This window comes from Durio zibethinus, chromosome 18 (assembly GCF_047325235.1).
Source record: "Durio zibethinus cultivar Kanyao isolate XHJ-2024 chromosome 18, ASM4732523v1, whole genome shotgun sequence".
Lineage (NCBI taxonomy): Eukaryota > Viridiplantae > Streptophyta > Magnoliopsida > Malvales > Malvaceae > Durio > Durio zibethinus.
The window spans coordinates 13,005,832-13,021,044 of record NC_143179.1 but is presented as its reverse complement, the minus strand read 5'-3'; the positions used below and the strand labels follow the sequence as shown (position 1 = coordinate 13,021,044).

The 15,213-nt window shown below is 33.3% G+C and overlaps 1 protein-coding gene across 11 annotated transcripts; it reads left to right on the top strand.

Annotated features, from left to right (window-relative positions):
- Positions 1-1,741: 1,741 nt before the first annotated feature.
- Positions 1,742-14,623, top strand: LOC111299657 (sister chromatid cohesion protein SCC2-like). 11 transcript variants are annotated; one of them, XM_089747629.1, is made up of 28 exons: positions 1,742-1,817; positions 2,125-2,388; positions 3,118-3,239; positions 4,201-4,336; positions 4,413-4,509; positions 4,592-4,848; positions 5,380-5,487; positions 5,919-6,030; positions 6,276-6,372; positions 6,477-6,663; positions 6,766-7,197; positions 7,283-7,812; positions 7,925-8,135; positions 8,212-8,262; positions 8,372-8,530; positions 8,654-8,821; positions 9,220-9,672; positions 10,177-10,346; positions 10,578-10,686; positions 11,134-11,295; positions 11,406-11,510; positions 11,593-11,814; positions 12,232-12,365; positions 12,444-12,737; positions 12,816-13,242; positions 13,457-13,549; positions 13,655-13,780; positions 13,896-14,623. In XM_089747629.1, the coding sequence occupies exons 6-28, from the start codon at positions 4,618-4,620 to the stop codon at positions 14,118-14,120; spliced, it is 4,806 nt and encodes a 1,601-aa protein (XP_089603755.1). In that variant the 5' UTR covers positions 1,742-1,817; positions 2,125-2,388; positions 3,118-3,239; positions 4,201-4,336; positions 4,413-4,509; positions 4,592-4,617; the 3' UTR covers positions 14,121-14,623. The 11 variants fall into 11 exon arrangements, with proteins under 11 accessions (XP_089603755.1, XP_089603756.1, XP_089603751.1 ...); XM_089747630.1 differs by having other exon boundaries at positions 2,122-2,388; XM_089747625.1 differs by having other exon boundaries at positions 1,748-1,817; positions 4,209-4,336.
- The last annotated feature ends 590 nt before the right edge of the window (positions 14,624-15,213 follow it).

Here is a 15,213-nt window from a genome sequence, read left to right as displayed (position 1 = left end):
AACTTGTTGATAAAAAAAAGTAAGTTTATACATTACAATTTAAGTTGTTGAACTATAATTGAAAAAAAAAATCAAGTTTTTATTTTTTTATTATAATCAATCAATTCCTTTAATATTTATTTGCATTTAATTAATTTTTTATTTGAATAAAAAAATTAACATTGTTTTTTTTATCAATTAAGAAGGAAAATCATGTCTATATCAATAAGACAAGCTTATTAAACTTTATGCCATTGACTTCATTAAACGAAAATTTTTAATATTAGCTTTGAAAGTGTCCTATAAAGAAAAGCAAGTTTTTTTTTTTTTTTTTAAGAAATTTGAAAATAAATAGATTGTTCAATCTCTCAAGTTATGATAATATGTGTCATACTTGATAATCTAAGATAGATAGTTACAGGTCGTGTATTCAAGATAACTCCAATAAGTGATCATCGGTAAGACTCAAACTCAAGATTTTTTCGTCGATAAAGACAAATCTTAATCAATTGAATCAACAACTTGTTGATAAAAAAAAGCAAATTTATACATTACAATGTAAGTTGTTGAACTATAATTGGAAAAAAAAAATCAAGTTTTTATTTTTTTATTATAATCAATCAATTCCTTTAATATTTATTTGCATTTAATAAAATTTTTATTTGAATAAAAAACTTAACATTGTTTTTTTATCAATTAAGATAAAATTTTATATGATATCAATAAAATAAATAAAAATTTATCATATAACATAATTAATATATATGAAACTTAAATAAAATAAAACTTTTATTATCTATTTATTTATTTTCTCTTCCTTGCTCTTTTTAAAATCTTCTAAGAATTCAATGATTATAATTTAGAGATTGATTGATTTAATTTTGTCATGTAATTAGATTTTATCCAAATAAAAATTTAATTTAGTCAAAATTGGAAATTAAAAGCTTGATTAATCATAATAAAATATGAAAATTTTAAATAATTATTGAAATTTTATTCAAAAACTTTTTTGATGCTTTTATCATGATTCAATTGGTTAAATAATTTGTTTTAGTGTAATTTAGTTTTGAATTCAAAATTTATCCATTGGTTATATGAATGTTATGCATAGAAGAAGTTAATTCCTAATATTTATGCTTCAATCTTAAGATTAAAATAACATATTTGCCTTGAATTTTAACAAAAAACTAAATAACAACTTTTATACTATTACTATTATTCTCATAGTTTTATTTATTAAAAATATCATTTAGGTCCAATTTCAAAAATATATCCATTTAATTTCTATTTATTAATATTATTAATATTCAATTTTATCACAATATTTTAATAACATTTAATAAAAAGACCTATAAGATAAAAACAATTAAAATGTGTTGAAATTAGTATTTTAATACACACTTCCATGCTCGAGTAATTTTTAGTCGATAAATAAAAAGATAAAATAGATGCATGTAAAGAAAATAAAAAAAAAAGAATATTCTTATTTTTATATACAAGACATATAAGGTGGTAGAATTATTATACTTTGAAATTTCTTCTTTAATTTTTTGGTTAATACTATTTTATTATTTTTCAAAAATAAAAATTCCTTACTTCGTTACAAAATAAAAATGATTTTGAAAATGAAGATAAACTGAGCAGCTGAAGTTGACACTTGCCGTTGACGGTGAGGGTATTTTTGTAAATTATTTTACACAAAATTTTAAATAAATATTAAATCACCCTATAAATTTCCTTCATAAGATAAGAAAAACTTTTTGGCTGATGACGATTTTAAAAATCGAAAATAAAGCTTCTCTGACAAGCTGGAAAGCAGTAAAATGGAGTCAACCAAGGTATTTTAGTAATTTGATTAGTTTCATCGATTCCGTTTTAATCTTCGTATAAATAAAATTCATCGAAAAAAAATCCCCCCAAAATTTCACACATTTTGCCCGCCATTTGCTTCTTTCTTTATTCCAAATCTTTTTTTTGGGCTCAAACCCTCTTTCAAGTTCTCCAAAGAAACCCTAATTCCTTTACAATTACCCTCTGATTTTTACTTTATTTCGAAAATACCACTGCTTTCTAATCTCTTCATGCTCTCTCTCTGCTGCAAATCCCTCACTCGCCGATTAACCAATCGATGAGCAATCTAAGCAGCATGTCCGGGGCTTCGGAACTACAGGGCCCAGGAATGATAGGCATGGCCCACCTTGGCATCGGCCTATTCAACACCGTTCACTCCGAGGTCGCTCAGTGCTTGCCCCTTCCTTCGTTACCTGTTTTCTGTGGCGCTTCGGATTCGGAGCTCCGACTGTTTGACGACCTGGCTGGTGGAACTTTGAGGTCTATGAATCGACCGGAAATTATTGCACAGTCTAGTCGAATTGCTGATCTGCTTTGCGAAACCGACATTTCGTATCTGTAAGCGTTTAAAATTCCATTAAATTTGAAATTTTAGTTCAAATTTCAGCTGTTTTCTGAAGGTAGTGAAATTTGAATGAAAAGAGTTAGAGTTTTAAGTGTTCCTTATATCATTCACATATATAAGCTTTAACTTTACTCTTTTTTTTTTTTTTTGAATTATTTGAGTTTATTAGTCAAAGCTCCATTTAGTCGCTACTTTTAGTACTTGCCGTTTCGGTATTTTCTGTCGCTCTTTAGAAAGTTGTTATAAAGTAAAATTATAATTGATTGAAAATGAACGTGTGAAATCGAATGCAAATATAATTCTATGCATTTTGATCTTAAATAAATGTATTTTTGATTTTTCAAAAATGTTGCTTCCTTTTTTTAGAAGCACAATATATATAAGTAACAAATAATGGAATATTTAAGTGATTAATTAGGGATTTGAGTAGCCAGTCTTAGATATAAGTAATTTGAATTAGATTATATTTATGGTTAAGCATAATTTAGGTGTTACTTTCTAAATAAGAATATGGAAAGATTCTTACTTTCCAAATTTCTGTGTATGTTTATAAGCGTTAATGCATTGAGTTAAAATGTGCTGACTGACAAATGAAAAAAGGTTCTTGTCTGCTCCTTTCTTAGTTTTGGCACTTTCTTCGAGATTGTATTTTAAAAGCCTGGTTTAGTTTCATTATGGTGTAGTTGATTATAGTTCTTGTTTATATCTGGTTTTGTTTGCAGGGATCTTAGAGATGAGGCTAGTTCAGTTGCTAGTTCAATTACATATGACCATGTGGAGCCCTTGGAACTTCATGCACATGTTCTCCAATACAACCCTGCGGCATTTGAGTATGTCACCCCTGGTAAACAAAATACTCTTGGTGCTCTTTTTCCTCTTTATCTTTTTTTTTTCTCTGATGCCCCTGAGAAGTGAAATTGTACTATAAAATTGAACCAAGGTGTAATATTTCTTTCTGGTGTATGTAGATGAGGAAAATTTTGACAAAATTGGAATGTGTAGAGATGACTGAATTATTGTCATTAGCCGATTGAAGTCTTTGTAAAATTTAGCTTCATTATCTACACGGGAATTGTTGTAATGAATTCCATTTACCTTTATTGTATGAGGAATCACTGATTTGTGATACTTTAGAATTCAATATTGTTCAATTCTGCGCCCGAACATGAATAACTCAACTGCAATTACATAGTCCTCTAGCCTTGATGGTCTGCATTGTGGATGAATTAGTTGGCATAGATATCAAAAGTGGTATTGATTCTTTTGGTTATAGGGTTTTGTTCCATACAAGAGAAGAAATAGTGCCTATTACCTATGATTTTGTCACATGAAAATTTACTACAAAGGAGAGATTGAGGAGGAAGTTAACAAAGAGAAATTATGGATGGAATGCGTAGGTGGGGAGAGTTTATTGTGCATGTATATGTCTGTAGTTTGTACATGCATGAATGCACTTAAGCTTACACCTCCTGTATTAATGCTGATTTGCCACTGTAACAAAGTCTTGGATCAGCAAAAGTGTATACTTGTCTAAGTTCGAAGTCCATTCCTTTTCCTATGTTCTTTCTCTTGGTTAATTTTATCACTGTGTTCTTCATTCTGCTGCCGTGGTTTTAACAGATTGTTTTAAAGAATGTTTAGGGGTGCTTGATATAATTAAAGTCCTTCCTGTTTTCTCACCCTCTGTTTATATTTGTTTGAATTCAATCTTGTGTATTGTATTCTCGCCCTCTTTCTTGACTGCTGTGATATCATTTACATAAATTGAATATGTCTGCGCTTATTGTTCATTGCATTTCTTCAAGTCTCTCAGGTCTTGTCAAGGAGCAAATCTCTGGTGGTGCAGTGTTTGAAAGGAAGCCATCTGAGTTGAGCTTTCCTCTTATTAGTCAACTCCAGAGAGAAATTAGCAGCACTCAAAATCATCAGACTCATGCTAATGTATGCATGGATTTCAATTTAGTTATTAATGATTGGGCTGTTTAAACATACTTAATTTTTATAAATGTAATTGCAGGATGCACCTAGATCGTCTTCTAGGAAGCCAAAAGTCAAGAAAAAGGCTGCTGAGGACATTGGGTCATCAGTTCGACCAGACCCTACAGAACTTCAAGGTTGTCTTGGTTTTTTCAACCCATCATCTCCCTCCTCTCATTCATATTAACACATGTTTAGCTGCTAATTTTTTTCCTTTAGATGCCATCATTGGGAACTTTCGTGAGATGCTAGAGGACTTTTGCAGCAGAGCTCAAATCCCTAGTGATGATCGGGATGAGATGGAGTGGTTGTCATTGCCAGTTAATGATGTTAGAGTGCTTGTAAATGAAATTATGTCTATACATGCAAAGAAACTTCTACATTTAGTTCCCGTAGATATTCTTGTGAAATTGTTACGAGTTCTAGATCATCAGATACATCGAGCAGAAGGTTTGTCGGTTGATGAATGGGAGCATGTGAGTTATTATTATTTGGTTTTAATTATGCCTTATTTTGCAACTATCATTTTGTTGTCCTCCTGTTCCCACCATGTTTGGAAACAGCTAGGAAAGGTTGGGATAGATCTTAGGTTCAAACCTAATCAATAATATTTTGCCTTCTGATATAGATGGGTTAGCATCATCTTATTTCAGGTTTTGCGTTGGCACTTGATGCTTGTTGACCAATCAAAATTGATATAATGTGTTCATTTCCCCTTTCTTTTGTTATTGATTAGTTTTCATGTTTGTCTTCTTTTTGAAGGATTCCTTCTTTCTACTTTGCTGTAGGATTCTTATTGATTTAAGTGTAATGCAAAGGAAATGAACTTTTGAAAGAATAAAAAATTAAAATATGTTTACTGTTACTATATAATAGATATGCATTCCTATTGAGTCTATTAATTTTTAAATATCTGATGTTTTTCGTTTTTTCCCTGATTTTATGGATTTATGTCAGGAGCTTATTGTGTTTCATCAGCCTTATTTATTTTTGTTCAAATGTTTCAGCAAGATTCAGATGTATTCTCGGTAGTATTTTGTTCCCTGGAGTCCATTCATGCTTCTTTGGCAGTAATGGCACATAATGACATGCCAAAGCAATTATATGATGAAGAGGTATGTGCCTCATTTTAGTAAAATACACTTAACGCAACCTTTTAGTGAAGTTTCATTTCATCCTGCTAAGTTGTTCCATTCAAAATCCAAAACTCTTTAAATTGTTCCAATAATGTGTTAAATAAATCTGTTAAAATGAATGGAAATGTCAAGTGTCAAAAAGGTGGTTGTCATCTAAGCACGTTCAGTCTATTTTGATCGAATTATTTATGTGTTTGGGATTTAAATAAAACAATTGAGAGGTTAGAGATCAAAATTAAACTTTTTAAAGGTTGTGGACCACTGTTGCATTTTGCTTGCCTCATCTTCTCTTGTTAAATTTAGTGGTTCTATTATCTGTGCTGGTGTGCATTTCATTTAGTTCTTATGTTGTTTATCTTTTATTTTTGGTCATTGTAACATGGATTATGGATTCTCTGTGTTCCCAACAGATCATTGAAAGGATTTTAGAGTTCTCTCGGCATCAGATAATGGACGTTATGTCAACTTATGATCCATCATATCGTGTCTTGCATAAACCAGGTGAAAATGGAGCAGTTGAAGGTTAGCCATCTGCTTTATGCCAAAAAAGCTGGACCTTTTTTTTTTTGGTACTTCTTTCCAATGACAAAATTGTATTCATTGGTGTCTATAAATGTGTCAGCATGTTAAAAGTTCATATTGTCTTCATTTTCTTTGAACTTAGTCTAATCCATGCCCTAGGTTTATCACTTTCAATCAAATGGTTGCACAAATATTATGTTAGTTTTATGATACTGAACTGCTTAATTTTTATGTCATTTTTCTAGATGATGAAGATGAAGAGCCTGAAGCTGGACCAGGTTCTGCTAGCAAGAAACGACGTAGTACCAAGAGTGTTAAAATGAAGAAATCAGCATTGAACAAGTGTGCTTATCCATATGCAGTTTCCTTACATTGAATATTATGGCAAACTATTTAGCATAGCAGAAATTAGCTGTGTTCCTATTGTTTAACTTTTTCTTTGATAGGGTCTCTGGTGCTGTGAATGCTGTACTACAAAAACTCTGCACTATTCTTGCTTTACTCAAGGACTTGTTGTTGATTGAGAAGTTATCTGATAGTTGTGTTCTACAACTGCTGAAGACAAGCTTTGCTACTTTTTTGGTTGATAACATACAGCTCTTGCAACTCAAAGCAATTGGTTTGATAACTGGGGTATGGATCCATATGTTTAATTTGCTGTAGAATGGATATACATGATTAAATGCATAATAAGATATTGTACTTTAATCTGAATCTTTGATATTGCTGATACAGATATTCTACTCATACACCCAACATAGAACATATGTAATAGATGAAATGGTTCAACTGCTATGGAAGTTGCCGTTTTCAAAGCGAGCAGTAAGAGCATATCACCTACCTGACGAAGAACAGAGGCAGATCCAGATGGTTACAGCTTTGCTGATTCAATTGGTTCATAGCAGTGCTAACCTTCCTGAAGCTTTAAAGCCAACATCCTGGGGGAGTCCAAGCTTGGAAGTCTCAGTTGATGCTGGTTATTTAACCAAATGCCATGAATCTGTCCAGGATACATGTTGTCATTTCTGGACCCGTCTCCTTCAACGCCTTGCTTCTGTCAAGACTCATGATGCCTCTGAGTTGAAAGTGATGATTGAGAATCTAGTCACTGATTTACTAACAACATTGAATCTACCAGAATATCCTGCTGCAGCTCCTGCTTTGGAGGTGACAAGACTGACTATTTATTTCATCATTATTATTTTTGGATAAAGCTTATAGTGTTTCAAAACTAATGAACTATCATTTGCAGGTTCTTTGTGTGTTGCTGCTCCAAAATGCCGGTCTGAAATCTAAGGACATCTCTGCACGTGCAATGGCCATTGATCTTCTTGGCACAATAGCAGCCAGGTTGAAGCATGACGCTCTTGTCCATAGGAAGGACAAGTTCTGGATATCAGAAGAATTGCTTAGTGGGGATAATGTTGATCAAAGTTACCCAAAGGGTGCATGTTCAATTTGTTTGGATGGAAAGGTAGAGAAAGTGCTCTATAGGTGTCAAGGTTGTCAAAGATTTGTCCATGCTGATTGTATGGGGGTAAGAGAACAAGAAATTCCTAATCATAGTTGGTACTGCCAGTTTTGCATCTGTAAGAAGCAACTTCTTGTGTTGCAATCATACTGTCAATCACAGTACAAGGATGACAAGAACAAGAAACATGGTAGCTCAGAAAGTTCCAAATCTTCTGATCCAATTATGAAAGTTGAAATTGTTCAGCAGATGCTTTTGAATTATCTTCAAGATGCCTCTTCTTCTGATGATATCCATCTCTTTGTTCGATGGTGTGTACTTCAAAAAGCTCTTTCCTAATTGTTATGCACGTGAAAATAAAAACTCAAATTAGCTCTTCCTAATTGTTTTTCTTTTTGTTTAAATTTATGTTTTTGCGTGCAGGTGCTATCTTTGCTTGTGGTATAAGGATGGCCCCAAACCTCAACAAAATTTCAGGTACTACCTTGCTAGACTGAGATCAAAGGCAATAGTGCGTGACTCAGGGACTGTTTCTTCACTGTTGATAAGGGATTCAGTCAAGAAGATTGCTTTAGTGCTGGGACAGAATAATTCTTTCTCTAGAGGATTTGACAAGATTCTTTGCTTGCTTCTGGTTGGTAAAACATTTTGCAAGTCCTTGATTTAATAGGTAAGACAGGCTTTGTTCTTATTGCATGTTTTCTTTCCAGGTTAGCTTAAGAGAGAACTCTCCTGTAATTAGGGCTAAGGCTTTAAAAGCTGTAAGTGAAAAAATTCTTGCAACTTGCCACTACTCTTATTTGGAACGAGGATATTCATTTCTCATTTATGTTTATAAAACAAGTTTTCCCATGTGTATGATGATGGCAGGTTAGTATTATCGTCGAAGCTGATCCAGAGGTATTAGGTGACAAACGTGTTCAAGTGGCTGTTGAGGGAAGGTTTTGTGACTCTGCAATATCTGTCAGAGAAGCCGCATTGGAACTAGTTGGCAGACATATTGCTTCACATCCAGATGTTGGTTTAAAGGTACTTGTACTTAAACTTCACTTGTCCATCTTATGAAAGCAGGTCATGCTTTGTTGACAACACCTATTTTTTTCATTTTTCTTTGCCCCCTTTCTCTTCTCCAAAAAACATGGTGGTGATTAGTACTTTGAGAAGGTGGCAGAGAGGATTAAAGATACTGGAGTCAGTGTTCGGAAACGAGCAATCAAAATTATTCGAGATATGTGCAATATGAATCCTAACTTCTCAGGGTTTACAAGTGCTTGCTTTGAGATAATTTCTCGTGTTAGTGATGATGAATCAAGCATTCAGGTAATTTGGAATCAATGAAACATGCATTTAATGTTGAAACTGAGGCACTGATGCCAATGTCTTTGTGGTGTAACTTGGCCCTTGATTTTTTCCCTCAATGAATTTAGAGTTTTTATTTTTTTCTTCTTTCTGAATATTAGACTGAGGCATCTGGAATGATGTTGCCCAAGAGTTTTTTTCCTTAGTACTGTATATTAAAAAAAACTTTTTCTTGGGTGTTTAAAGTTTACTGTGGATACCTAAAACCTAGGTGATGCAAACTATTAGTCTTATGTTTGTTTTTTGTTCTAACTTCATGAAGTAGCATTGACTTTTTTGTGTAATATATGTATTTTCATATAGAAACTGTTGCTCTGCTGGTATTCTTTCTTAATATTTTATTTTTCTCTTGTCATCAGGATCTTGTTTGTAAGACATTTTATGAGTTCTGGTTTGAAGAACCTTCTGGAGTGCAGACACGGTATCCTGGAGATGGTAGCTACGTTCCATTGGAGGTGGCTAAGAAGACCGAGCAGATTGTTGAAATGCTAAGACAGTTGCCTAATAATCAGTTTTTTGTAACTGTCATTAAGCGTAACTTGGCCCTTGATTTTTTCCCTCAATCAGCAAAAGCTGCTGGAATCAACCCTGTCTCACTTGCTGCAGTACGTAGGCGATGTGAAGTGATGTGCAAGTGCTTACTGGAAAGAATATTGCAAACGGAGGAAATGAGTAATGTGGAAGCAGAAGTTCCTACACTTCCCTATGTGTTGGCCTTGCATGCATTTTGTATTGTGGACCCATCACTCTGCATGCCAGCTTCTGATCCTTCACAATTTGTGATCACACTACAGCCTTATCTTAAGAATCAGGTTATTTACAGTTCATTTTATAATTTTTTTTTTTTGTATGATATTGAAATAATCAGATATCTTTTGGCTCTATTACCTTTCTGGGTATTCGTACATTGAAGTGATTATAATCTGTGGGTTTGTAGTCTGGCTCTGTTCATTTGAACAGCCAACATTTCCGATACCTGCTTTAGATAGATCTAATTGTCCCGGGCAGCCAAAATTAATTTTGAAAAAATAGACTATTCTATGCTATTTAATTGCATTGAGTTTAAAATTCTTTTGTCTCTGGACTGCACCAATGCATTGCTCTTTCTACTAATACTCTTGGGATTTGTCTATCTAATGGTTTTATTATTGGCCCAACTTCTTGTTGTGAGAGGTTGGACAAGCTAGTTTCTTCAATTTCCTCTATATTCATTGATTACTTTCAAAAGTTTGTTTTTGAACATTTTCTTCACTACTATAATCCAATTGTTTTTAGGTTGTGGATGCTATGCCTGATTTGCTTTTACTTGTGTTCAGCTTGATAACAGAGTTGTTGCACAGTTACTGGAGAGTATAATCTTTATAATTGATGCTGTTATGCCTTTGATGCGAAAGTTGCCTCCTAATGTTATCGAAGAACTAAAACAAGACTTGAAGCACATGATCGTCCGGCATTCTTTTTTATCCGTTGTCCATGCTTGCATCAAGTATCTTCAGTTTCTCTCTCCCACTGTCTTTAGTTTTGCTGTAATTCCAGTTATTTGTTGAGGTTTAAGTTCCTACTTCTGCCAAAAGCCTGATTTATTTTTTGTTTGAGTTTTTGTCCGCCTGTAATGTGATTCTAAGCTACACTATGAGTAAAAAGGCAGGTGTTACTGCTTAGAAAGTCTTCTAATTCTTCTTTCATTTGCCTCATTTTTGTTTATTTCTTGTTGCAGGTGTCTTTGTTCTGTGAGTCAAAAGGCTGGGAATGGTGGTACTGTTGTTGAGTATCTTATTCAGTTATTCTTCAAATTTTTGGATTCCCAAGTGACTGATAAAAAGCAGGTTCATTGCTAGAAATCTGTACTTAATATTGTTATTTCCACCTGCAATCTTTTGGCTAGTCTGATGCATATATTTGGTTTGTGTTAGGTGCAACACAAGCAATAAAAATGATAATTCCTGATTTCAAATTCCGGATGATGTATCAGAAAATTAATTTATATTCTTAGCATGATTAAATTTAGAGGCCAGCTTCCAGAGTACAGAAATGAAAAATAAAACCAAGGGGGAGATGTTGAAAATTCGAAACTTCTTGCTCTTTCCCTTTCTTTCATTAATCCGCCATCTGCAATCCTATTGATAAAAAATTGTGTTGGCAAGATATCCGTATTTATAGGACTAAGAAACTAAACACCTGGTATCATTGTTATTTATATGAGAAAACTTTATATGTGAATCATAAAGTTTAAGTCAACTCCTTTATTTATTATTGTTGTCTTTTTTTTGCAGCATGTGGGGCGTTCTCTGTTTTGTCTTGGATTGCTTATCCGCCATGGAAACTCTTTGTTTAATGGTTCCAGTAACAAAAATATTGATATTGCTAGCAGTTTTAGTTTGTTTAAAAAATATCTTCTAATGGATGATTTTAGCATAAAGGTTAGATCTTTGCAGGTAAGTTTCATTCTTCTCTATTAAGCTATCCTGGAGTTCGCTTCTGTTTCCCAATTAGCATATTTTAATATTATAACATATTCTTTTTTTTCCATGGATTCTCCTTTTAGGCATTAGGCTATGCACTAATTGCTAGGCCTGAATATATGTTGGAGAAAGACATTGGAAAGATAATTGAGGCAGCATTAGCACCGAGTTCTAATGTTCGCCTTAAGGTGAAATTGCCCCTTGTCACTTAATATCTCTATTTACAATTATCATTCTACTTGATGAATACTAACCAATTCTGTCCACCAGATGCAAGCGTTACAAAATTTGTTGGAATATCTTCTTGATGCGGAAAGTCAAATGGGAACCAATAAAGCAGTTCATTATTCAGTAGAAGGTGGCCATAGCGTCCCCGTAGCTGCGGGTGCTGGTGATACTAACATTTGTGGGGGTATTGTCCAACTGTACTGGGATAATATTCTGGGGAGATGCTTGGACTTTGATGAAGAAGTTCGCCAATCTGCCCTAAAGGTGAGAATTATTTACCTTTGCTGTATTCTGTTGGAGGAAGCAATTTTGTTACTCTGGGCTGAATCGGACCATAATATCAGGGGAGGGAATAATGTAAAAGTTAAAGTCAATTATGGTGGGCATTTTGTTCTAAGCTAGAAATTTTTAAAAATATTTGTGATCATTATTTTATAGCGCAGAGTCTTAAATCTACAATTTGGATAGAAAGTTGACTTTGGAAAGGAAATGAAAAATTGGTGCCTTGAGAACTTTACGATTCCAATTCTATTATCAGACTATTGTTGTAATCTGCACATATGATTCTCTATCTATCTATCAGATGGTTGAATTTTTTGTGTTTGACTTTACATGCTACTGTTTTCATTGTTATTATCGTCCGCTTGAACTAATCATTTTCTTGATATGTTATTTATGCAGATAGTGGAAGTAGTGCTTCGTCAAGGTCTTGTTCATCCTATAACTTGTGTCCCATACCTTATAGCACTTGAAACGGATCCTCTGGAGGTCAACCAAAAGTTGGCTCATCATTTGCTAATGAATATGAATGAGAAGTAATTCCCTTGTGCTATTAAAGTTTTCTATGTTCTTTCCTTTTGTTTAGCACAACTAATAAAAGCTTCATTTTTCAGATATCCTGCTTTTTTTGAAAGCCGTCTAGGTGATGGGCTTCAGATGTCATTTATCTTCATGCGTTCCATTAGCAGCAATGCACGGGAAAATCTAAATGAAAAATCCCAATCCAAGTTTCCTGGAACTGTGAAAGGGAAACCTGATCCTATGTCTTTAACGCAAGCAAGGCTGGGAGTTTCCAGAATTTACAAGCTCATCCGTGGAAATCGGGTTGCTAGGAACAAATTTATGTCCTCAATTGTGCGTAAATTTGATAATCCTAGCTGGAATGATTCAGTTATACCTTTCTTGATGTGAGTTTCTCGATGCCAATTCTAACATTTTCTACCTCACTTGAGTAATTATACTGAGAAGTTGGTTTCTTTTTACAGGTATTGTACCGAAACTCTTGCTTTGTTACCATTTTCATCTCCTGATGAACCACTTTATTTGATCTATGCTATAAATAGAGTGCTACAAGTCAGGGCGGGGTCACTTGAGGCAAATATGAAGGCCTTGAGTTCAAATTTGCTGCAAACAGATACTCAGAAGACAACTCATGGTAATGGGATAGTTCAGCTGGATCCCAATCAAGCTGTTTTTAATTATATGGCTACGGTAGATTTGAATGGAGCAAATCAGGAGCCTGTGTTTCAGCCTGCTTTCCATCACATGACATCCGTTGATTTGAATGGTACAATCCAACAAAAACTCACTCATCAGTCTATTTCGCATTATCCTCCTGCAATGGAGACAATGCATAAGATGAGCCCTTCTGAAACTCATGCTGTCTCTGAAGAGGAAATGCAAAAAATCCAGGTACTTTAGAACCCTGTAAACCCCACTCTTCTATTCCTTGGATTGATTGCTTTTGATTTTTTGGATAAACACATTTTGTATGGACGTTTATATGCATTGCTTGAGGGAAAAAATGGCATTTTCTTTAACTGCTTCAAGCATTTGTTTTAATCTATTGGATGTTTACTGGTTAGCTGTAATACTTTTGACATCTTCCTCTTTGGTGCGATTCCAGGCTGACTGTCTTGCTGCTACTGCACTACAGCTTCTTATGAAGCTTAAAAGACACCTAAAAATTGTTTATAGCCTGAATGATCAAAGATGCCAGGTTAAAATTATGCTTTTGCCATCATTTTTTGCATTATGAGGCATTTTCCCTCTAAATGCAAATATGAAACACACTTTAATTGAGAACCATATTTTGTATAACTAGGCATTTTCTCCAAATGAACCTATAAAATCTGGGGATGTTCTCTCGAGGCAGAATCTTCCCTTTGACGTCAGTGAAACACACAGGACCTTGCCTTCCACAAATCGAGATATGGTGCAGAGATATCAGGTAATTCGAACATTTTAGGAGTCTCCCTTAAAGGAAGATGAGAATATTGAAGTTCAATTTCATTTACTACAGAATCCTATCTTGGACATTAATTCTTTGCTCTTATGTTGTAAAGGAATACAAAAATGCTTTGAGGGAAGATACTATCGATTACTCAACTTTCACAGCAAATATAAAAAAGAAACGCCCAAATCCCAGAAGAGGAGGGAAAGCCGGTCGCATGACTGGTGGGGATGAGGATGATGATTATGATGATGAAGACTGGACAGGCAGTGCTCGGAGGGTGAGTAATAGTGGAAGGAAAAGTTACAGTGGCAGGGGCGGTCGGCAACGATGGTAGATGTAAATATAATGACAGGTAGGCTAACATGTATATTTACATTGAAGGACAAGAATAGAAATAGGATAGGTTAATAGCAAAAATGGATTGGGAGATTTGGAAAGCAGCAAGGGTATAGTAAATTGCTTGCCCTGATAGGGAGGATTGGTTTCTTTTGTTTTTGTTTTTTTTTTTTTAGCTGTTTCCTTTTGTAGTTTTTGATTGGGCTCTCTACGGTAAATTCTTTCTTTTATTGAGAGTCAACCACTTGCTATTTTTAGATCTGATTTTTGCTGGCATGGCAACAAGATTTGTAATGAAATAGGCTTTTTTTTTTTTCCCTGCGGTGTCTAAAATCATTTTGTTGGATCTTGTAAAATCAGCAAAATTGTGTTATATTCTTCTCTGGTAGGGTGTTATATTTGATTTTTTTTTTGGTTATTATGTAAAATGTCTAATGTATTATATATATTTTTTATTAGTTTGATATATATAAAAATAAAATTATTATTTTGATATTTTAATTTTAATTTTATGAAATACTTTGATATTTCACATTATTATTGTAATTGAAGTAATATGAATATTTAATAAAATTATATCATGTGTCATAAATGTCTAATCACGTTAAATATTATCATGTCAGAAAAAATATTTTTTATATCTGATTCTTTTGCTTTCGTTTTTTATTATTATCTTTTAAAATTTTGAATTGATAAACATTTTTTATAAATTTTGAAATTTTTATTTAAATGTTAATGTGAAAAATAGATAATAAATTGATACTCGGATATTTATGTTACATATCATGATTTTATTAAATATTAATGATACGTAAATAAGATGATTAATGGTTTTTTTTTTTTAGTGACCATTTTGTATTAAAATTTTTTTTTTAAACCTAGGAGAATGCTGACTTTTATTTGGTTCGGATTAACGGTTAGATCTGACACATGCAAAAAGAGTTTTCGAAAGCTATTAAATAAAGGAATGGACGTATGATTGGATCTTACACACGTGCAAATGATGTTCTAAAAAGTTTTCAAAAGTCCAAAAAAGGTAATTATGATTGATTTTTACAGGTTTAATTAAAAAAAATTAAAAATCACAATAA

Excerpts from the sequence above, each read along its gene's own strand:
- LOC111299657 (XM_022894982.2), top strand. The coding sequence starts at position 2,108 with ATGAGCAATCTAAGCAGCATGTCCGGGGCTTCGGAACTACAGGGCCCA. Across the intron at positions 3,240-4,208 it reads ATTTGAGTATGTCACCCCTG|GTCTTGTCAAGGAGCAAATC; the intron begins GTAAACAAAATA and ends CAAGTCTCTCAG. Across the intron at positions 5,488-5,918 it reads AGCAATTATATGATGAAGAG|ATCATTGAAAGGATTTTAGA; the intron begins GTATGTGCCTCA and ends TGTTCCCAACAG.